Here is a 22,694-nt window from a genome sequence, read left to right as displayed (position 1 = left end):
GTGCTGATGCACACAAGGAATGCCCTGCCACGCAGGGGTGTCTCCCGCGTAGGGGAGCCCCATGCACAGGGAGTGTGCCCTGTGGGGAGAGCTGCCCAGCATGAAAGAAAGTGCAGCCTGCCTAAGAATGGTACTGCACAGTCGGAGAGCTGACACAAGATGATGCAACAAAAAGAAACACAGATTCCCAGTGCTGCTGGTAAGGATAAAAGTGGTCACAGAAGAACACGCAGTGAATGGACACAGAGAGCAGACAACTGGGTGGGGGGAAAGGGGAGAGAAATTAAAAAAAAAAAAATTTTAAAAAAAGCAGAGGAAGGGAAAGATGAAATCTGTTCAGAGAATCTGGGGGATCCTCGTAGAAGGGATACAATTTGAATGGGCATTCATCTAATCATTTGCTGAGCACCTACTATGTGCCAAGTTCTTTGCTAGGCATTTGTGACACAGAGGAGAACAAAACACTGTTTTACTTTATACCACATACAATGAAAGTAACTGGAGGTCTATGAAAAACGTCCAGAAGTCACTCATATGAAATAAGAGACATAAACAGGGTGTAAACAAAAGTGTGGAGGTTTTTAAGGTACTGAGACAGGGTGGTTCTAAAAGAGTAACAGGCCTGGGTTGAAAGCAACATTTAGGTGACCTGTCCAAGCTCACAAATAGCACAAGTTCTTTGAGGACCTTCCAAAGGAAGACATATGTCCACTATGGCCTCTGCCAAGCTGGGTTCCTCTCTTGGCCTCCACTCTTCAGTGTTTTCCTCTTGAAGCAGCCTACCATTTAAACCCACAGACTGAGGAGAATACTTTTTAAAACATGAAATTAGATTTTATCTCTTAGTTATGAAAAGCCCTGTAATTACAGAAGTTTTCCTTAAATATCAGGGAATACTCTCTTGTGTTCACTGAAAGTGCAAGACCTGTTGATATGGAAACTTTAGTCTTGGGACTTTTGCCCCCCTCCTTCCCTTGCATCTACTGTTTGAATTAAAGATAAACAACCACCACTCTGCACTAAGTGCTTTCTTGGCCCCATCACTGTTTGGTCTTGCAACTGTTTATAAGAACAGATGGCACACTGTTGTTTGCAAAATATTTTAAATGACATATTTCTCACAATGGACATTTTGGCATTAGCCTTTTACACATCAGGATAGGTAGGTGGCTGGAGGTCCAATACTCCTCACTCATCAAGAGCTTGTTTTTTAGACCCACTCTTCGAAACAATCAATTCACTAGTCTAGCTGCAATGCTGGAAAAAAGGGCTATGAAGGGAAGCTTAAAATAGATGAAGAGAAACATGTTACTTTATAGGAATAGCTACTGATCCTTTCAATCCTCTGCAGTAGTGTCCAGTGGTTATTTCACCCATTACCTGCCTCACATACAGGGAATGTTCAAAAAATGTTTGATAATCCAGCATCGTGTGCCCTGAACACAACATGCACCCTCTAAAATGGAGTCAAATACATACAAGGCCCTGCAGCCTTTAGAAGGCAAATTCTTTGCTTGTAGAGGATTTAAGTTTCATTTGCACTCAGCAGACCCTCCACAAAGTTGGAGGGAAAGATCACATATGAAAAAGAAGCTGAAACACACCAGGCAATCTCACTCCAGGTACAGCTCTGAGAGATTGGTCTTGGTCTTTCTGTCCACCTAGCAGGTGCTCCAACCACTCAAGAGAGGCCTGGGCATCATCTGAGCACTTCTCCCATCCCTGTCCTCTCTCTATGTGTCCCTCCTTTGTGTAAACCCTCTCACCTCTGTCTTTCATCACTGATCACACAGATAACATGAGGGGTCTCTAAGATGATGCATCCTTTGATCTACACCCATGGGCTACCAGCCTGCTCCCCACAAGCTTGGGTAGACAAAGGCCCAGATCTAGGGGAGATGTGTGACTAACCTTCAAATTTTCCTGGCAAGGAGTCAGTGGCCCGGGTCTTCCGCTTTTTCTTCTTCCTCTTGTCACTTTCTGCGATGGGAAGAGGTTCACTGCTGCCCATCTCTAGGAGATAAGAGGAGATGTAAGGGAAACATTACTGCACTGATCAAACTGTAAGTTCACCCAGAAGGGGAGAAAAGGGAAACCCAGGAGTTTTACACTGATGGTTTTTAAATATCTGTGAGAACTATTGATTTATTTTGACCCAGGAGGCAAAACTAAAGGCAAAACCATTATAGGAGATCATTAACTGTGTGAAAAGGAACTCAGATGGGCAGGCTAGATTAAAAGAGGATAGCCAAGCTCATTAGCACATGGATTTAGAGCTGTCACCAGTCAAACTCTATTCCCTACACAGAACAATGAATCTACAAGCAGAAGCCCACCTGTGACATCCTCCGCACCAGAAAGGCAGGCACAGGGAGCTAAGCAAGAATAGGGGGTGAGGTGTGTGGGGGCTCCATGCTGATGAAATGATAGGCTCAGTAGAACATCCTGGATGTACACAAGGAGGTAAGAGTCCTTCAGTGGAATTGTGAAGGAAACAACAAGGGCTGGGGATGGGGTTGAGAATGGCCCCAAATTACATCATGGTCAAGAGCTTGTGAAGTACCTGTGGAGTCCACAGTGTCCTCTCCCCTCCCCAGCAACTTCATTCAAGAGAATGTAGATGTTTGCAGTTGACAGGTCTATACCAGGCTGTTGGATGAGGGTGCTTATTGCAAAAGCATTATTATCCCTTACTGGCAAGCACCTGGTCCCCCAATTTAGAGGGTGGATTTGTGAGGCAGACATGCAGACATTGGGCAGTCTGTGCAGGAAAGGGTAGGGACAGAAAGAATAAGCAGGAGACTGAGACAGGGAAAGAGCAAAGGAGGAATAATGAACCAGGGCCCTGCCGCTGGATTGTTTCTGAGACACTTCAGTAAGGGCCTTCCCCTGTTAAAGATAAATTACTTAGAGAACATGGCATGCCCCTGATCCAGAGTGGAGCCTTAATACTCTTTGCCTGCAGTTAGAAAATAATAAGATTTCTCTGAAGTCTCTGGGTCTAAATCCCCACCAGGGTGATTAAACCTTTATATCCCTCTAAAATAGAGGCTCTCGAGTGCTGATAGGGCATACAGTGTGAAAGACTTTTAGACCAACCTTCAATAAACAGAGGCTCTGGCTGTTGGATTTTTTTTTTCTTGAGAGATTTAAAAATGGAAGCTGGCTCTTTGCCCATTGAGAGGAAAAGTCCTACTCTCGTCTCTGAGGACCCTGGCTGAACATGATCAGAGAAATGGCAAATCTGCTCAGGAAGACTGATTAACACTGATACATGTCTATAGGCTGTTCTTAGAAGCAAATACACAACAGCTATTAGAAGAGAGCACACAGAAAGGCACTTTCAACGCTACAATCCAGAAGGGATGATTAAGAGCCAGGTGTCTGACAGCTCAATTTTGGTGCATTCTTCTTTCCATTTTGGGAATCTGATGACAGATCCTTCATATACTTCAGAATAGAGAACAGACTTAAAAAACGGATAAAAGGAATCCACAGAGGATCTCAAAATGATACTCTAGATTCACTTGGGGGGTCTCAACACCAGGAATTTTAAGAACTAAATCTAAAGATCAGCACCCAAATACCCACCTTCACCAAGTTAAGCTAAAATGAACATTTACTGACCACAGTGAGAAATTTTATAGAAATAAGACCCAGAAGGAGCTCAGGGAGGGGGAACTCATCATTGGGGCAGCAGGCTGAGAAGGAGGTTCCAACCCCCTCTAGCAGTATGCCAGGAACCACTGTCCCTCCTGCCCTGTCCTTGTGTGCAGCCTGGTGTCAATGCTCATCCCACCTATTTTCTCATCAGCACTGCAGGCCAAGTGCAGATTGAACAGATTTTGGTTCCACCTCTCTTTCTCCTTCCCTTGCCCACACTGACAGAGGACCTAAGGACAAACAAAATAGCTGAGAGACAGGCAGGTGGAGGGGCAGCAAGAGAGCCAGCAGCACTATAATTCACAGGGGATGCTCAGACGTACTTATGACTCTAGCTAGAAAACCCTGTTAGCAGCAATTTATACTTGTTTTGTACCACAGCAGGGCCGAGGGAGCCTCTTGTGGAAGAAGCATACCTTTGAGCACTGCTGCACATTCAATATTACATTTTATGGTTTCACATACAAAAAGATAGAGTACCTGGTCTATTCTGCATGGACTTCAATGGAAGAGGGTGCGCCAGAAGGGACAAATGGTTAAGGCTTTTCTTGAAAACAGGACTTGTTGAGGAGGGTTGTTTTGAAACTAGGAAGGAAAAATGTAGGAAAACAGTGAAGTGAAAGGAACATTCTTAGACTTCCCTGTTTACATGGGGGCTGGAGGAAGATCTTATACTTTTACCAAGAGGTTGACAGCTCCCCAGTTGGAGCCTGTCCACATACACTATTTAATCAGAGAGCCCATTTGCAGGGTCTGAGGGACCTTACTTCATTTATGCATGCAATCATTTGATAAACGCTTCCTCAGAGTGCAAGGCCTCACAGTTAAACTGGGCCTTGGGCTCACCCACTTCCCTTAGCCTAGAATTCTCAGTCATCAAAACCCAGCTCAAAGTCTCCCCCCTTTGGAGCTCCCTGATAACTCCAGATGCAAGACTTGCGCACTTCGAAAATCAGTTGGGCATTATGCAAATATATGGTATTATGCACAGAACTATGTCAGTGCTCCATCCTCTGCTCCCAAGAAATCCTGCTTAGAACTATTAGAGCATGGGTTTTATTTGACCTTGAGCTCTTCCCAATGGTCCTTAAGGCCAGGATTGTCTGCAGTGCATATGTCTTTCCTACAAGTTATGGCACACTGTTAGACACATATCAGCCATCAGTGTACATCAGTGTACACTCAGAAAGTGTAGACTGAAATGCAAATTACATGAAATGAAGCACATACTAAGTGTTAAGGGCAATGTACGCCATACAAGTGCACACACTCAAAGAAATATGGGTATGCCTTTGTCCTGCACATAATGCAGAGTAAGGCTATTCAGTTCTATGAATTCCCTGACAAACTGCTTCTTAAAAAAAGCCCTAGGACCTAAAAGGTCCCTTACTTTTTAACCGGAAGCCTGGTCCTTGTTATAGGATTGAGCAATGTGTTTGTTATTTCAGAGGAGGAAGTAAGCACTTTTTTTAGGAGGTACCAGGGATTGAACCCAGGATCTGGTACACAGGAAGCAGGCGATCAACCACAGAGCTATATATGCTCCCCATAAGTGCTTTTTTAAAAAATAACAAATCAATTTTATTGGCACATATTAACAAAACATACAATTCATCCAAAGTATACAATCAATGGTATCTGGTATAATCACATAGTTGTGCATTACTTACTTCAATCATCATTAGAGCATTTTCGTTATTTCAATAATAATGATAATAATAAACAAAAAATAGACAAGTAAATAAGAAAATTCTTCACTTCTAATCTCTCTCTCTTTCCTCTGCTGTACATAGCTTCTATTTCTGGCTATTCTTACACAATTACTTATTTATTTATTAAGCAGTTTTACTGAAATAGATTCATATACCATATGATCTATCCCAAGTGTATAATCAATGGCTTTTAGTACAACTGCAATGTTGTGCAGTCACCACAAAAAATTTTAGAACCATTTCATTACTCCAAAAAGAAAAACTCCACACTCCTTAGCATGCTTTCCCCAGTCCTACGTAACCACTAATCTAATTTCATCTTTTTGTGTGTGTGAACTTTAGGCTCTTTTTTCTTTAAATTTCTCTCCCCTCCCCTTGCTCCCCGAGTTGTCTACTCTCTGTGTCCATTTGCTGTGTGTTCTTCTGTGTCCGCTTGCATTCTTGTCAGTGGCGCTGGGAATCTGTGTCTCTCTTTGTTCATCATCTTGTTGTGTCAGCAATCCATGTGTGTGGTGCCATTCCTGGGCAGGCTGCACTTTTTTCACACAGGGCAGCTCTCCTTACAGAGCGCACTCCTTGTGCGTGAGGTGCCCCTACACGGGGGACATCCCTGCGTGGCAGGGCACTCCTTGCGCGCATCAGCACTGCGTATGGGCCAGCTCACCACAGTCAGGAGGCCCTGGGTTTGAACCCTGGACCTCCCATGTGGTAGGCGGATGCTCTATCAGTTGAGCCAAATCCGCTTCCCTAATTTCATCTTTATAAATTGATATACATTTTATATAAATGGAATCATGCCTTATGTTATACAATATATTTAGTTCATAGTAGCACAATCATACAGTATTTGTCCTTTTGTGTCTGGCTTGCTTCACTCAACATAATGTCCTCCAGGTTCATCCACGTTGTCATATGCTTTACAACTTCATTTCTTCCTATAGCTTCAGAACATTCCATTGTGTGACTACCAGTTTATCCATTCAATTAGTTGACGGACACTTGGGTTGTTCTCAACTTTTGGCAATCATGAATAATGCTGTTAAGAACATTGGTGTGCAGGTGTCTGTTTGTGTCACTGCTCTCAGTTCTTCTGGGTATATACTAAGTAGTGGTACTGCTGGGTCATGTGGCAAGTCTATATTCAACTTCTTTAGTAACTGCCAAACAGTTCTCCACAGTGGCCGTACCACTCTACCCCGTAAGCACTTTTAAAAGTTTTCAGACACTTCTGCTGCCTCCAGCCCTTTCCTTCCTCTTCGACTATACTCAGCCACCTCCCTTTTGTGTGCACTGGTGGGGGTGGAGCTGTAGAGGAAGCGCAATGGGCTTGGAATCACCAGGGAGGCACATCAGGTAAAAGTCCTGGTTCAACTATTGCCAGACATAGCACCAAGGCCAAGTTACTTTGCCTCTTTGAGTTCTAATTTCCTAATCTATAAAACAGGTTTAAAAATAATACCTTTCCTGCCTACCTCATAAGGTTGCTGTAAGGACCCAATGATATACTTAATATAAACATGCTTCAAAAAACATATGTGAGGACTGGATCTGGCTCAAGTGGTTGAGTGCCTGCTTCCCACATGGGAGGTCCTGGGTTTGGTTCCCAGTGCCTCCTAAAAACAAACAAAAACAAAAACAAACAGCAAGCAAACAAATGAAAAAACCAGCTCAGGGGAGCTGATCTGGGTCAGTGCTTGAGCACCAGCTACCCACATAAAAGGTCCCAGGTTCAATCTCTAGTCCCCAGTACCTCAAAAGCAAAAAAACAAAAAAACCCACAAAACATATGTGCATGCACAGGCATGCTTACACACATATGAACACAGCATAGTAGAAGGTCTAGAAGGAAATACCCAAAAAATATCAATACTACAATTTTAAAGACTGCTATGTGCCATGCACTGTGTTGGGTATTTTATATATATCATCTCTAATTCTTACAATAAGTCATTAAGGTGAAAATTTTCACTATATTTCAGGTGAGGAAATGGAGGTTCAGAGGTTAAGTAACTTACCAAATGCCAAACATTTAGTTAGTTTAAGTTTAACTGGGATTCATACTTTATGCTGCCCTTTCAGGTCCAGATGATTTTTTTTTTTAAAGATTTATTTTTTTATTTATTTCTCTCCCCTTCCCCCCACACAGCTCTCTGCTCTCTGTGTCCATTTGCTGTGTGTTCTTCTGTGTCCACTTCTACTCTTATCAGCAGCCTGGGAATCTGTCTCTCTTTGTTGCATCATCTTGCTACATCAGCTCTCCGTGTGTGCAGCGCCACTCCTGGGCAGGTTGGATTTTCTTTTGTGCTGGGTGGCTCTCCTTATAGGGTGCACTCCTTGCCTGTGGGGCTCCCCTACGCGGGGGACACCCATGCGTGGCACGGCACTCCTTGCGCGTATCAGCACTGTGCGTGGGCCAGCTCCACACGGGTCAAGGAGGTTCTGGGTTTGAACTGTGGACCTCCCATGTGGTAGGCGGATGCTCTAACTGTTGAGCCAAGTCCGCTTCCCAGTGATTTCTAATCTATAGTATTTTTTTATAGACAAAAGTGTCTCCCCATCACCCCATCACGGGTGATTTTATTTTTTCATTATTTTTCAGACTTCTCCAAATTGTGTACAATGAAATTTATTATCTTTATAATAATGGAAAACAATAAATGCTATTTTTATTTTATTAAGTGCTATTTTTAAAAGGAAATACTTTGTAAAAACAAAGCAATTGCACTGAGCATTTAAGACTGATACACCCAAGTTTAAATCCTGGCTCTCCACCACTGTATGAAATCTGGCAAGATACTTAGCTTCATGAGCATCAGTTTTTTTATATATTAAGTGAGGATAAGGTAATGCCTTAATGCCTGGGCTGCCTATATCAGGCTGGCTGGAGCATAGAGGATGTGGAGTATGACAAATCAGCTAAAGGGTAAGCAAGGGCAGATCATAAGCAGTCTCATCATCAGTATTCTCATCATTATCAATAATTATAATAAATGCTTCTGTTCCTAAGCATATGTATATCCTATTTTCTCCATTAAAATAGGAGTGGGGATGCATGTTCATATTCTCCTTCCTTTAAACCTTTTAGTCAACAAGTACTGATTGTACAATAAATGTGTATTAGTCAGCCAAAGGGGTGCTGATGCAAAACACCAGAAATCTGCTGGGCATTGTAAAGGGTATTTATATGGGGTAGGAGCTTACAGTTATCAGGCCATAAAGCATAAGTTACTTCCCTCACCAAAGCCTTTTTCCATATATTGGTGCAAGATGGCTGCTGATGTCTGTGAGGGTTCAGGCTTCCTGGACTCCTCTGGACCTAGGCTTTGCCTCTCTCCACAAGGTCAGCTACAGATAGGAGGCTCTCTAGGTTTTGCCTCTCTCTACAGGGTCAACTGTAGACTATCAGGCGAACAGCTCTGACTCTTTCCCTGGGGCTCCAGCTTAAGACTTCAGCATTAAACTCCAACATCAAAACTCGAACATCAGAAACCCTCAACTCTGTCCTTTGCCATGCCTTTTACCTGTGAATGCCTACTCACCAAGGGGTGGGGACTCAATGCCCAATTAAAGCCCTAATCATAACTCAATCAGGCCCAGGCACAGATCAGATTACAAACATAGTCCAATATCTATTTTTGGAATTCATAACCATATCAAACTGCTACAAAATGTAAGGACACAGATTCAAGAATCAGCCTGGCTTCTGCACAGGGAGAGAGCCTCAGAGAACTCACACAGTGGATAGGATGGGGCCGAGGGGTCTCACCCAATAGGACTACAGCACCAGCACGCAAGTACCAACTCACTGTTCTCCCCTCAAGGTGGCCCTAAGGTCCACCTTCTGAAAGAATGAGTTATTTCTTTGTAAAGTCTTACAAGCCACAAAGTCACCAGATCTGTACTCCATATATTGATAGAGCCTACAGAGAACTCATCAGCTCTTACATCTTGTATTGTGAAACCAAGAATGAAAATTCTTCTCCCCTAAGAACTTGACTTTTACTGACTCAGTTCTGCCAACATGTCTCACACTTCTCTTTCAACCACTCCAGAGTTCTTTTCAAGGTCTTAAGTCACTCCTCTCTTTTCACCCAGTAAGAGGTATTTCCCTCAGCCACAAGAGCTTTCTAGAAGAGGAATAACAGTGACAGTACAACTGCTGATTCAACTGCCTTCTCAAGTCATCAGGGCCCCTGGCTGAGGGCTCCCAAACAAATGGAGAGCTTTGACAGTAAGAGTAAACTAAAAGGAAATGAAAGGAAGTGGTATGGACACTCCTAGGAAGGAGGCCAGGACCAAGAAGTGTGAGAGAAAGGAGGAAATGAGGCGGGGCCCAGAGAGACTAACTCCAGAAAATGTCCTTGCTTGCAATAGTAGTAGCACTTACATGGTGCTTACTACCTGCCAGGCAAAGTCCTAAGTACTTTACAACAAATACTCCACTTTACATATACTTATTTAATTTTCACAACTCTATGAAGTAGGTATAATTATTACCCACATTTTCCAGATGAAGAAACTGAGGAACAAAGGGATTAAGTAATTTGCTCATGGTCACAGAGTTAGTAACTGGCAGACTGGAACTGAAATACAGATAGTCTGGTTCAGAATTCAAGCACTTAAACTGTTACATTATATTTAAACACTAATGCTGAAAGGCAGAAAGGGGTAGATGGTAAAAATTAGCCAGGTACCAAGAGGAATGCTTTTATTTAGAAATCGTAGCACAGAGCTTCCCTACTGATGGTGCTGTGAATGAGATATTGATTGCCTTGTCAGGTCTACAGTCCTGGGCCTCCTGTTTACTCAGGTGGGCCAAACAATATCATTTCCTATATGTGCTATGATGTCAAAAAGGTTGGGCAGTACTGCACTGGCTTACATAAATACAAGGGCATTATTACCACATCATTATTATTAATCTAAAATCTAACTTATCAGGTCTCTTCTTGCTCTGAGATAGCACTGTATTTTGTATTTTATTATGAAAGATGAGCTACAAGCCAAAGTCCATCCACAGTATTTAATAGCAGTTCTGGTATCAGATACAGGGCTACCTTCTTCTTCTGTCTCATCCACGTGTTGGCTGATTTGGTTTCTGACGGTACTGGTGGCATAGGTAACTTAGCATCCCCCAACTCTTATACCCTTTCCTTAAACTATAAGCTAGATTCAGCTAGTCACAAGACATGCCTCAGGAAACAACTGCTTGAGAATAAGTAGATCTTGAAGTCGGTAAGACTCTTAACTATCTGATCTTTCTCTTCTTGCATAAACAATATGAACATCTGCTTCTTTGATTGTCATTAGTCATGTGCACTCCTGCATGCCTTGATAAACATCTTTAAACATATGTACTTTTAATCTTGAGCAAAGTACTGCATTCTTCTACAGTTATGCTCATGTCTCACTTGCATGTAGCAACCATGATAAAAGACCCATCAACTTCTTGGTAGGCACAGATGCTTGAGCTGGGAACTGTCATCTCTCTTCTCACTGCCAAGGACGAGGACCCCACATAAAACTCCTAACAAATGCTCATTTACTCGCCAAGCTGGACTGGTCTAAGTCTTTCTTTGGTCTGACATATCCCTCTCAATTTGGGAAGCTGTCATCCTATACAGTTCCTCGCTATATTCTGGACAGTATCCTTACTATGTAGGAGACAAGGGGACAAGGTCAAGGAAAGGGTATACTTAAACAGAAGCTAACCAAATTTAACACGATTGATGAAAGAACCCATGTGTGAAATTAGCTTGATCAAAGGATGGTTTGTCTGCAACTGTGATTCCAAGGGACTAAGGTAAAAAAAAAAAAAGTTCATTTATCCATTGGCACATTTCATTAAAAAATATTGAAAAATCACATTCATTAACATTACCACTGATCTCATCAGAAAAGTCTTTAAGTATTAGGAAGTTTTCAAGCTCCCAGTGGTGGATGGACATTTTTCAAAATTTTATTTTTTTGTTTGAAAGCTCAAATTCTACCATAGGTAACAATTGTTAGTTACCCTTCTTAAAATAGTCTTAATTCCTTCATTTTCGAGAAAATGCTGAATATGTAAGTATGAATACCTACAGTTTTTCTGTCAGACGTTCTTTCAAATAAATACGAAAACAGCAGCTAGTTCAGACTGCAATTCAGTCACATGAGTGCTCTTCCTTGAGACAACCAATGTACTTGGGCCTGCAGCAGAAGTGCTTTATGTGCACTTCATTTTATTACATAGAAAATTAAAAAGATGTATTCAAGGGTTGAGGTTTAATCAAATTAATAATTTTTACTGCTTTATCAAGGACATTAAGTGAAAATGGCATTTAAAAAAAACAAAAACAAAACTGAGTATATGGAAGTGAAGACTACAATGACTACTAGTACAGTTCAATGCCACTGCCTTGATTCCTGAGAAGGCACCAGCAGTTTTACCTGCTGTTGCATTGACAACAAATAACATCTTCATACTATTATAAATATAGTGACCTTGCAGATCCCTGGAAGTGCTTCGGGGACCTCCAACATCTACAGACCACACTTGTGAACCAGGCTATAGGAAACGACTGTGATACAACTAGAGCTGTACTTTAGGGCCATTAATCTGCCTGTGATGTACAAAACCAACTGGATGCTGGAGAGAGAATGAAGAGCTGAGTGAGGTGTTACAGAGTGAGGGAATGGAGCTACAGAGGCAGAGTTGGTCCTAGTCTTCCCACACAACTAGAGATGGTACAGGAGTCAAAGACCACCAGCCTCCTTAAAGTAAGGGACACTGTCTATTTTCTCTCTATTCCCACTACCTAGAATGGATCCAGGCACAGGAGGAGACCTCAATATATGTTTATAAATCATGTGTTTATTAACCAAAGTCTGGTAACCATAAGAACAGAGGTGCCATTAAAGAAGGGAGGAATTCAGGAAAGAGCTGGTTTGGGAGTAGGGAGCAGGAGAAGACAGCAGTGCCACTAGGAAGCTACAGATGTATGGGGCTGATATACAGCAGTGAAAGAGTATGAAAATGTACAGATGAGGCTAAAACCACTTTCACCCAGCTCTCATCTAACCCAAATCTACAAATGAAGCATGATTTATAATCTGCCAGGCATGACTGAAACTCAGGTTAGAGTGTAGCACAGAATACTTCAAAATGTCATTATACATGTTATTGTATAAGTTAAAAAAAAAACAACCAAAAAACTTGAAAAGAAATATCCCAAATTATTAACACTGGTTATCCCTGGATAATGAGATTGAGTGGGTGTGAAAATTTCACTTTTTACACTTCTGGCTTATTTATTTTTTTGTTACAACACAGTTGTTTTAATTTGGTAATTAAAAGTACATGAATAAATTTTACTTACCGCACAGTTTTCCTTATAACCCTCTCTGCAATTTATTTCTTATACTCCTCCCTGATGCCCTAGGCACACCAGCCAGCCCAGCAAGCCTAGCCACCCAACTTAAGACTGAAAAGCAGTATCTGACCCATCCCTTCCTCTGATCTCTTCCTCTGGAAATATCAGATAATTTCAACTCGAAGCAACCTAAAAAGAGTAAATTGGACATCCAATCTTACCTATGTTTGCCCAACTTCTCAGAAGTGAATCTTTTGTAAACTTGGAATTCCAAATAATGCTCCTGTGAGAGGGGCTGGTGTCTTCCAGCAACAGGAAGTGTTCTCAGTGGTCTCTGTATGTAGCAAACATTCTTCAGCTCTCCATCTGCTTCTGCTTCATCGTATCTGTAACAAAATCCTTCAAAAAAGCGGAAATAGAAAGGATATCAAAATGCTGACTTCTTTAAGAGGATCAGAGAAGATAAAGATCAGCTGAAGCGTTCCCCGAACCTATGTGTTACACCAGTAAGTACATGTACACAAGGCAATCACGGATTTTCCCAGTCTTTACAATCAGCCATTTCAGCATGTAAGAAGTCTCAAATAATTTAAGGGTGTGAGTTTAAAGATTCTGCTCCCACTGCAGAATTCCAGGTCCAAAAAGATGAAACCAGACCTGGATGACAGAGATGGACAACTCTGTTGGCTCTGTGGCATCTAAGGCAGAAGGCAAAAGCCCACTTCTTTTAGAGATGAATGAACTCTGACTTCATCTCTTAGTGGTTGGGTCCAAGTCTCATAGGCAAGAAACAGTACAGTCAGAAAGATAAAACAGGTAAGCATATATGGGTTAAGCAATTGAGCTCCCACCTACCCCATGGGAGGTCCCAAGTTTGGTACCTGGTGCCTCCTAAAGAGAAGACAAGCAGACACAGACAGCAATGAGAGGAGAGTGAGCACAAACAATGGGGCATGGGGAGGGGGGGAGGAATGAATAAATAAAATAAATCTTTAAAATAAAAAAAAGATAAAGCCGATGATATGAATGGGAACAGGATGCAAAGTTACTGCTAGTTTTCAGTCTACTGGCTTCATTTTCTGTATGTCCATTGCTGTTTTTAATCCCATAGCTCTGGCTATCGTGTCAAAAGTTGCTTTGTCAACTTCTCTATGAAATAAATATGTACTTCTCTTTTCCAGTGGAAAAGCACTGAACTTGCAGCTTAAATCTGCCTTGTGCCAAAATTTCTACAGCTTTCTAACCAGAGGCCTATGTGTTTCATCATTGCCTCAAACCACGTGCCCCAAACTGGACTTATACCCAGTTCCCACCCACTGCCTCCTTCCTCCTGATTTCTGTTCTTCTCTATCAGATTACATCATCCTGCTAGCTACTTGGCCAGAGAACCCTTAAATCATGTAAAGGTCTTTCTCCTCCATTCTCATAAGCTCCATGTGCTCACCCTGTCAAACTTCTCATGCTGTTCCCTTAGCCTGGTAAGTAGCTCCTTGAAAAATAACTCCTGTTTATCTTTCAAGGTCCCTCGCAAATGATTTCCTGATGAAATGATCTCCCACTTTTTTCCTACTTCACCTAGCATTTAATCAAACCCACAGTATACCATTATAACAGTTACAGCTAGCTATACACATGCATACGTGGCTCTCCCACTAAGCCATAAGTTCCTCAAAGGCAGGGATGTATCTTTTTCATCTCTGTATTTCCAGCATCTAACATAGTATGTGGCACAGAAAACGTCTCTAATAAATACCTGAATGAATTACTTAATCTAGAAATTATCTCTTTATTGTCCAATAAAGATGTTAGGATATGGGATAGTCCTTCTTATGCTTTTTACTCCCAAATAAATCTCTGAGGCCCAGTGAAACTATTTCCAGGGTCCAGAGAAGCTCAGCTTACACTCCCTCTTCCCTTCCTACCACCACAATACCTCCAGGGACAGCCTCGAACACCTCTGAACTCTAAAACTTTGCCTTCATTCTTGCCATAAGTTTAAACCCTACTTGGTCCCTTCTTGTTGCCTATAGTTAGGGGTTGGTAATTTTTTTTTCTGTAAAGGGCCCCTTAGTATAAATATTTTAGGTTTTGCTTTTCATATTGTCTCTATTGCAACTACTCAATTCTGTCTTTATAAAATGAATACAGCCACAGACAATAATATATAAAAGAATGATTGTGGTTAAATTCCAACAAAACTTTATGAATATTGAAATTTGAATTTCACATAATTTTTGCATCACAAAATATTAATCTTTTGATTTTTTCCCAACCATTAAAAAATGTAAAAACACCCTTAGTTTGCAGGCCATACAAAAACAGTTGGCAACATGGCCTATGTGGCACAGTATGTCAATCCCTGGTCTACAATTTAAAAAACCCTCAAAATTCCTTTGTGGATTTTTACTTTATACAGAATATTATTCTGCCACTTGGAGCCACTCTAGGGCAGGGAAAGTAGAAAGTGCATCAGCTTTCGAGCTATTCAGATGCTGGCCCTACCATCTACAGCGAGGAAGCACTAGGCTCATATTTAACCTCTCTGTGTTTCAGTGTTATCATCTATAAAACGTGGGCAATAACACCTATTATCACAGGGTTGCTATAAGAACTGAATAAGCTATTATATACATAAAGCTCATGACACAATGCCTGGCATATAGCAGGTACTCAATGAAGAGTAGCTGTTTATTTTAGCTTGTGCTAAGACTTTCCCAGATCAGCTGTGGCTCTGGAAAGCAATCTAGTTCCCTGAAAAGGATAACTAAACAGAAGGAAGAAATAAACTGATAGAAGGGAGGTTTTCAAGATACATGACCAGGATTCTAAGTGTCTGGTTAGCCCTGATGATTTCTGGCACCATCCCAAATTCCCTGGGCCTCTTTTCCTCCTTAGCAAGAATTCCTGATTCTCACACTGCCTATAGTAACAACTTAGCTTTCCTTACCAAATACCAAAATGAGCCCTGGAACTCTCTATTCATCCCTACACCTTTTCCTGATATAGGTCACCTCTTCCTACATAGGTTGCCTGCAGCTGGGTCTTATACAGGCTGAGCCCAGCCTAATTCTCTCTCAATTCTTTTTTTTTTTTTTTTCTTTTCTTTTCCATTTTAACAAAATTTTATTGAAGCATATCATTCATACATGAACATACATAAACAATAAATGTATAGTAAAAGTTGTGAACTTACAAAACAAACATGCACATCATACAGGGCTCCCATACATCACCCCACCACAAAACCTTGCATTGTTGTGAAACATTTATTACAAATTATAGAAGAGCATCATCAAAGTATTACTAACTATAGTGCACATCTTACATTTCCCCCAACCCACCCTATTTTTTTTCCCATAAACCATACAAGTTATCTAAAGTGTATAATGACATTTGGTATAATCAGAGTTGTGCAGTCATCATTTCAATCAATAGAGCACTTTCATTATTCCCCCAAAAAGAAAAAAACAGCAAAACCCAGCCACTATCATACCCATATGTTAGTGCTACTAATTACAGTCTGTGATGTTCTTTCACCATTTCTATTCATTTTCAAACAAGAGATTTCCTCCTCAGCTTGCTCATTATTATTGTATACAGATACTGAGTTTTGCATGTTGATCTTGTATCCTGCCATTTTGTTGAAGTCATTTATTAATTCTAATACATTTGTTGTAGATATTTAGGAATTTTCTAATCTCACAGATCATGTCATCCATGAATAGTGAGAGTTTTACTTCCTCTTTTTGGATGCCTTTTATTTTTTCTTCTTGTCTAACTGCTGTAGCTAGAACTTCTACCACAATGTTGAATAACAATGGTGACAGTGGGCATCCTTGTCTTGCTCCTTACCTTAGAGGGACAGCTTTCAACGTCTCCACATTGAGCAAGATGTTAGCTGTACAATTTTCATATATGCCCTTTATCATGTTAAGGAACTTTCCTTCAATACCTATCTTTCCAATTGTTTTTATCAAGAAAGGATGGTGCTGGGAAGCAGATTTGGCTCAACTGGTAGGGTGTCCACCTACCATATAAGAGGTCCAGGGTCCAAACCCAGGGCCTCTGACCCAAGTGGTGAACTGGTCCACCCACAGTGCTGATGCACACAGGAGTGCCATGCCACACAGGGGTGCCCCAAGCATACGGAGTGCACCCCGTAAGGAGAGACGCCCGTGCAAAAAAAAAAAAAAAAAAGTGCAGCCTGCCCAGGAGTGGTGCCGCTGACACAGCAAGATGATGCAACAAAGAGAGACACAGACTCCCAGTGCCGCTGACAAGAATACAAATGGACACAGAAGAACACACAGTGAATGGACACAGAGAGCAGACAACTGGGGTGGGGGGTGGGGGCAGGAAAGAGAAATTTTTAAAAAAAGGATGGTGGATTTTGTCAAATGCCTGCATCAATTGAGATGATCATTTTTTTTCCCTCAACTTCAATTTGTTAATGTGGTGTATTACATTAACTGATTTTTTAATGTTGAACCACCCATGCATACAGGAATAAAATCCACTTGGTTGTTTTGTATGGTTCCTTCAATATGCTGCTGGATTTGATTTGCAAGTATTTTGTTGAGAATTTTTTCACTCTGTTCATTAGAGAAATAGGTCTGTAATTTTTTTCTTGTAGTATCTTTATCTGGCTTTGGTATTAGGGTGATGTTGGCTTCATAAAATATTGGGGATAATTTTTCCTTCTTTTCAATTTTTTGGAAGAGTTTAAACAGGACTGGTGTTAATTCCTCTCAAAAGGTTTGGTAGAATTCACCTGTGAAGCTATCCAATCCTGGACTTTTCTTTGTTGGAAGATTTTTTTTTTTTTTTTTTTTAAAGATTTATTTATTTTATTTAATTCCCCCCCCTCCCCTGGTGGTCTGTTCTTGGTGTCTATTTGCTGCGTCTTGTTTCTTTGTCCGCTTCTGTTGTCGTCAGCGGCACGGGAAGTGTGGGCGGCGCCATTTCTGGGCAGGCTGCTCTTTCTTTTCACGCTGGGCGGCTTTTCTCACGGGCGCACTCCTTGCACGTGGGGCTCCCCCACGGGGGGGACACCCTTGCGTGGCACGGCACTCCTTGCGTGCATCAGCACTGCCCATGGCCAGCTCCACATGGGTCAAGGAGGCCCGGGGTTTGAACCGCGGACCTCCCATATGGTAGACGGACGCCCTAACCACTGGGCCAAAGTCCGTTTCCCAATGTTGGAAGATTTTTGATGATGAATTCAACTTCTACTTGTGTTTGGCTTGTTGAACTCCTGTATTTCTTGTAAAGTCAATGTAAGTTGTTTGTGTATTTCTAGGAATTTGTCCAATTCATCTAGGTTGTCTAAGTTGTTGGCATACAGTTTCTCATAATATCTTCTTATGATTTTTTAATTTCTGTGGGGTCAGTTATAATGGTTCCCCTTTCATTTCTGATTTTATTTACATCTTTCTTTTCTTCTTTGTTAGTCTAGGTATGGGTTTGTCAGTTTTACTTATCACAAAGAACCAGCTTCTGGTTTGCTGATTTTCTCCATTTTTTTTTATCCTCAATTTCATTTATTCCTGCGCTAATCTTTGTTATGTCTTTCTTACTGTTTGCTTTGGGATTGGTTTGCTGTTCTCTTTCGAGTTTCTCCAAGTGTTCAGTTAGGTCTTTGACTTTAGCTCATTCTTCTTTTTTAATATAGGCATTTATGGCTATAAACTTTTCTCTCAGCATTGCCTTCACTGTATCCCATAAGTTTTTTTTTCCTCTCCCCTTCCCCGCCCCCAGTTGTCTGCTCCCTGTGTCCATTCACTGTGTGTTCTTCTTTGACTGCTTCTATCCTTATCAGCGGCAACGGGATATGTGTTTTTTTTTTGTTGCGTCATCTTGCTGTGTCAGTTCTCCATATGTGCGGCACCATTCTTGGGAAGGCTGCACTTTCTTTCGAGATGGGTGGCTCTCCTTATGGGGCGCACTCCTTGCGCGTAGTGGAGGACACCCCTGCGTGGCATGGCACTCCTTGCATGCATCAGCACTGCGCCTGGCCAGCTCCACACAGGTCAAGGAGGCCCGGGGTTTGAACCTTGGACCTCCCATGTGGTAGGTGGATGCCCTATCCATTGGGCCAAGTCTGCTTCTCCCCATAAGTTCTGATATGCTGTGTTCTCGTTTTCATTTGTCTCAAGATATCTATTTCTCTTGCAATTTCTTCTTTGACCCACTGATTGTTTAGGAGTGTACTGTTCAGCCTCCACACATTTGCAAAATTTCTCCTTTCCTAATATTGATTTCCAGTTTCATTCCATTATGATCTGAGAAGGTGCTTTGTATAATTTCAATCTTTTTTTTTTTCTTCAATATTTATTGAGCCCTGCCTTATGACCCAACATGTGTTGTATCCTGGAGAAAGATCCATGAGCACTTGAGAATGTATAACCCGCTGATTTAGGGTGCAATGTTCTGCATATGTCTGTCAGGTCCAGCTCATTAATCATATTGTTCAAGTTCTCTGTTTCCTTGTGGATCTTCTGTCTGGTTATTCTATCTATTGATGTGAGTGGTGTGCTGAAGCCTCCAGCTAGTATTGTAGCTGAGTTTTGCCTCATGTATTTTGGGGCACCCTTGTTAGGTGCATAGATATTTATGACTGTTATTCCTTCCTGGTGGATTATCCCTTTTATTAATATATAGTGATCTTCTACATCTCCTAATACTCTTTTGCATTTAAAGTCTGTTTTGTCTGACCCTAGTATAGCTATCCCTGCTCTCTTTTGGTTATTGTTTGTGTGAAATATCTTTTACCAACCTTTCACTTCCAATCTATTTGCATCCTTGAGTCTATGGTGAGTCTCCTGCAGACAACACATGGATGGCTCATGTTTTCTTATTTATTCTGTTAGCCTGTTTCTTTTGATTGGGAAATTTAATACTTTAACATTCAATATTATTACTGCAAAACATTACTTACTTCAACCATTTTATCCTTTGGCTTTCGTATGTCATATCTTATTTTTGTCTGCTTTTTTACCCTTTTGGTTTCCCTTTCTGATAGTCTTCATTTCTACATGCGTCTCTCTAGTCTTCTCTTTCCTGGCGTCATAACTTCCTTTAATGTTTCCTGCAGAGCTAGGGTCATATTATCCAAGAACCCTCTTAGTTTCTGTTTATCTGTGAATATTTTAAATCCACCTTTATATTTGAAGGATAATTTTGTTAAAGAATTCTTGGCTGGCAATTTTTCTCTTTTAGTACTTTAATTATACCATATCACTGCCTTCTTGCATCCATGGTTTCTTTTTTTTTTTTTTTTTAAGATTTATTTTATTTATTTATCCCTCACCCCCCTCATTTGAGCTTGCTGTCTGTTCTCTGTGTTCGTTCATTTTGTGCTCATCTTCTTTTTAGGAGGCCGTGGGAACCAAATCCGGGACCTCCTGTGTGGAAGGATGTGTCCAGTCGCTTGAGAACTGTTTGTTGTCTCTCGTGTTTCTTGGTTATGTCTCTTCATTGTGTCATCTTGTTGTATCAGTTCACTGTCTTACTTGTCTTCTTTAGGAGGCACTGGAAACCGAAACTAGGACCTCCCATATGGAAGGTGGGTGCCCACAACTGCTTGAGCCACATCTGCTTCCCCTCCATGGTTTCTGAAGAGAAATCCACACGAGGTCTCACTAGACATCCTCTGTATGTGATGTTTTGCTTCTTCCTTGCTGATTTCAGAATTTTCTCTTTATCTTTGGCATTTGAATATGTGTCTTGGTGTGGGTCTATCTGGATTTATTCTAACTGGAGTACACTGTGCTTCCTTGATATGTATATGTATGTCTTTCATGAGAGTTGGGAAGTTTTTGATCATTATTTCCCATAAGCTATGTTATTTTCCAATCCAAGGTTTCAAATTTTTCTTTGTGCTTGCCCAGTGTCTTCTTTTTTTATTTTTTTATTTTTTTATTTTTTATTTTTTTAATTATTTATCAGTGTCTTCTTAATGTCTTTTATTTCTTTAGTCATGCTGTCCTGCAACTCCATGATTTGATTTGGAGATCTGTATGAACATTAGTTGTTTCATAGTTGTTTCAAGTTCTGTGTCTCATCTGGAGCTGTGATTTGTTCCTTTGTCTGAGTTATATCTTCCTTTTTCCTAGTATGACTTGTAATATTTTGCTGAACTCTAGGCATCTGATTATGATGCTGAGTTAAGTCTGATGTTCGGTTTATATCTCTCGCCTAGGGATTTACTATTAAGTAACTGTGTGCTGTCATTTTTCTTCAATTCTCAGTTCAACTTGTCCTAGATATTTATGGCTTCCCCTGTTTAACTGCTCACCCCAGTAATGGGGTGTGCTCCAGATTGCCTCTTTTATTTATTTCTTATTATTCTTCCCTCTTTGTGTGTACTTTCATGGACTTCCTGCAGATGGCACTTTTCAGAAGCCCTCTCGGCTCTGGGCCCAGATGCTAGGGGGAATGCATTCACTGTAACCAGTTCTGGGCAGGCAGGAGCAAAAGCAATGTCCTTAGTGCAGGCCAAGCCTGGCAAACAAACTTTCTCAGAAGCTGCTCTCCTCCTTTTGACAGCCATGCCACCCTCCCTCTGTGTCCTCAGCAACCAGCCCAGGGCAGTAGGGAGGACATATGAGGAGAAAAATTGTCTTTAGCTCCCTACTTGCTCTAAGGACAATGTTGGGCCCCTGCCTGGAAGTATGAGACCCCTCCAATGAGCAGACCAGGTTCACTGGCCAAAATCTAAATTTGCCATAGGCTGTGTCCCTCTGTTTCCCTTTCTTGTGGAAGAGGACCCCTGCAATCCTGTCAGTCCATAACTGCCTGCCAGGGGCCAGTGGACCCAGTGCTGCTTGCTCCAAAAGTGGTGGGATAAGTGCCAGCAGCTGCTGCTGCAGCTTTACTCACAGGATTTTTTCCGGCCAGCCAAGATTCCTCCCCTCTGCTCCTCTCTCTTTTGGGTGATGTCTAGCCTTCCCCTGTTGTCCTAAGCCATAGAACAGTTTTTCAGACTGTTTCTTTTGTCCTCTAGATAATCTATTTTTCTGGGAGAGAAGTGAGCCCTCTGCCTGTCTAATCCTCCATCTTCCAGGAAGTACTCCTGTCACTTTCTCTCTCAATTCTTAATTTATTTCCCATGGTGTGAGAATATTTCTCCAGAGCCTGAGAACTAGACTTTCTATAGAAGTTTTTGAGCAAAACAACCAAGTATTCAAACAAGGGGTCCACCACATTATTTTCCAGTCATAAAATATCTACAGGGAGAGATAAGACTAAGGCTATGGCTTCTCTGTCCAAACCTACTTTCTTACTCCAAAACTTCTAACTGGAGTCCAGTGCCTCAGGAATAACCAAGCTCCTGTGTGGTCACTGAGGGTCTCCGTAATCTTACCCCAGTCCCCACCTCCTGTATTATGTCTTACCACTACTCTACAGAAGCCTTAACCTGCAGTCCAGTCATCTGATTTCTCTAAATGATTTCCCACACTTATGCGTAATTCAGTCACAGCACCTGTAACATTTTATTGTCAATCTCCCCCTAGAGAGTATGAGCTAAGACCAGGGCAGAGACTGCACCTAATTCATCTTTGGGTCCCCAACACCTGGCACAGGGCCCAACACCAGGTACATATTCAAATGTTTATTGAATGCATGGAAACAACTGAAGTTATTCTTCCCTTAAACTGTTTTAGTTGGACTCTTATGAGAGGACTGAGTACAGACTTGGTCACTGCCAAGAGGTAGAAAAACTGAAGAGAAAGAAAAGAAGCATGGCCAATGTGATCCAAGCAGTGGAAAATAGGTTTTAAGAGCGAGGTGAAAGAAACCAAGGCTTTTAAGTCTGGGAGAGAGAAGATGAGGCATACTTAGTTCTGGCTTTAAGTGCACAAAAGGCTATCATGAGAAAATCTTGATCTCATCCTTCCTTCATCATCAGAAGGAACTTTTCCATATTCATGGAAAACGACAGGAAATGGCTTAGGTTAGGGCCAGG

General features: G+C 41.4%; 1 protein-coding gene across 5 annotated transcripts in view; it reads right to left on the bottom strand.

Annotated features, from left to right (window-relative positions):
- MKNK1 (MAPK interacting serine/threonine kinase 1) overlaps positions 1–22,694 on the bottom strand; it is a 49,469-nt gene that overhangs the window by 21,199 nt on the left and 5,576 nt on the right. For 3 of the 5 annotated variants that reach the window (XM_004462759.4, XM_004462758.3, XM_004462762.3), the window contains exons 2-4: positions 12,949–13,126; positions 4,144–4,248; positions 1,912–2,013 (exon numbers count right to left, since the gene is read on the bottom strand). In XM_004462759.4, the coding sequence (XP_004462816.2) occupies positions 1,912–2,013; positions 4,144–4,159 (118 nt within the window). In that variant the 5' untranslated portion in view covers positions 4,160–4,248; positions 12,949–13,126. The remainder of the gene's footprint in view (positions 1–1,911; positions 2,014–4,143; positions 4,249–12,948; positions 13,127–22,694) is intronic. The other 2 variants (XM_004462761.4, XM_071217469.1) reach the window with 1 other exon arrangement.

The sequence above is a fragment of the Dasypus novemcinctus genome, chromosome 9 (assembly GCF_030445035.2).
Source record: "Dasypus novemcinctus isolate mDasNov1 chromosome 9, mDasNov1.1.hap2, whole genome shotgun sequence".
In the NCBI taxonomy this organism is placed as follows: Eukaryota; Metazoa; Chordata; class Mammalia; order Cingulata; family Dasypodidae; genus Dasypus; species Dasypus novemcinctus.
This window is presented reverse-complemented; position numbering and strand designations above follow the sequence as displayed.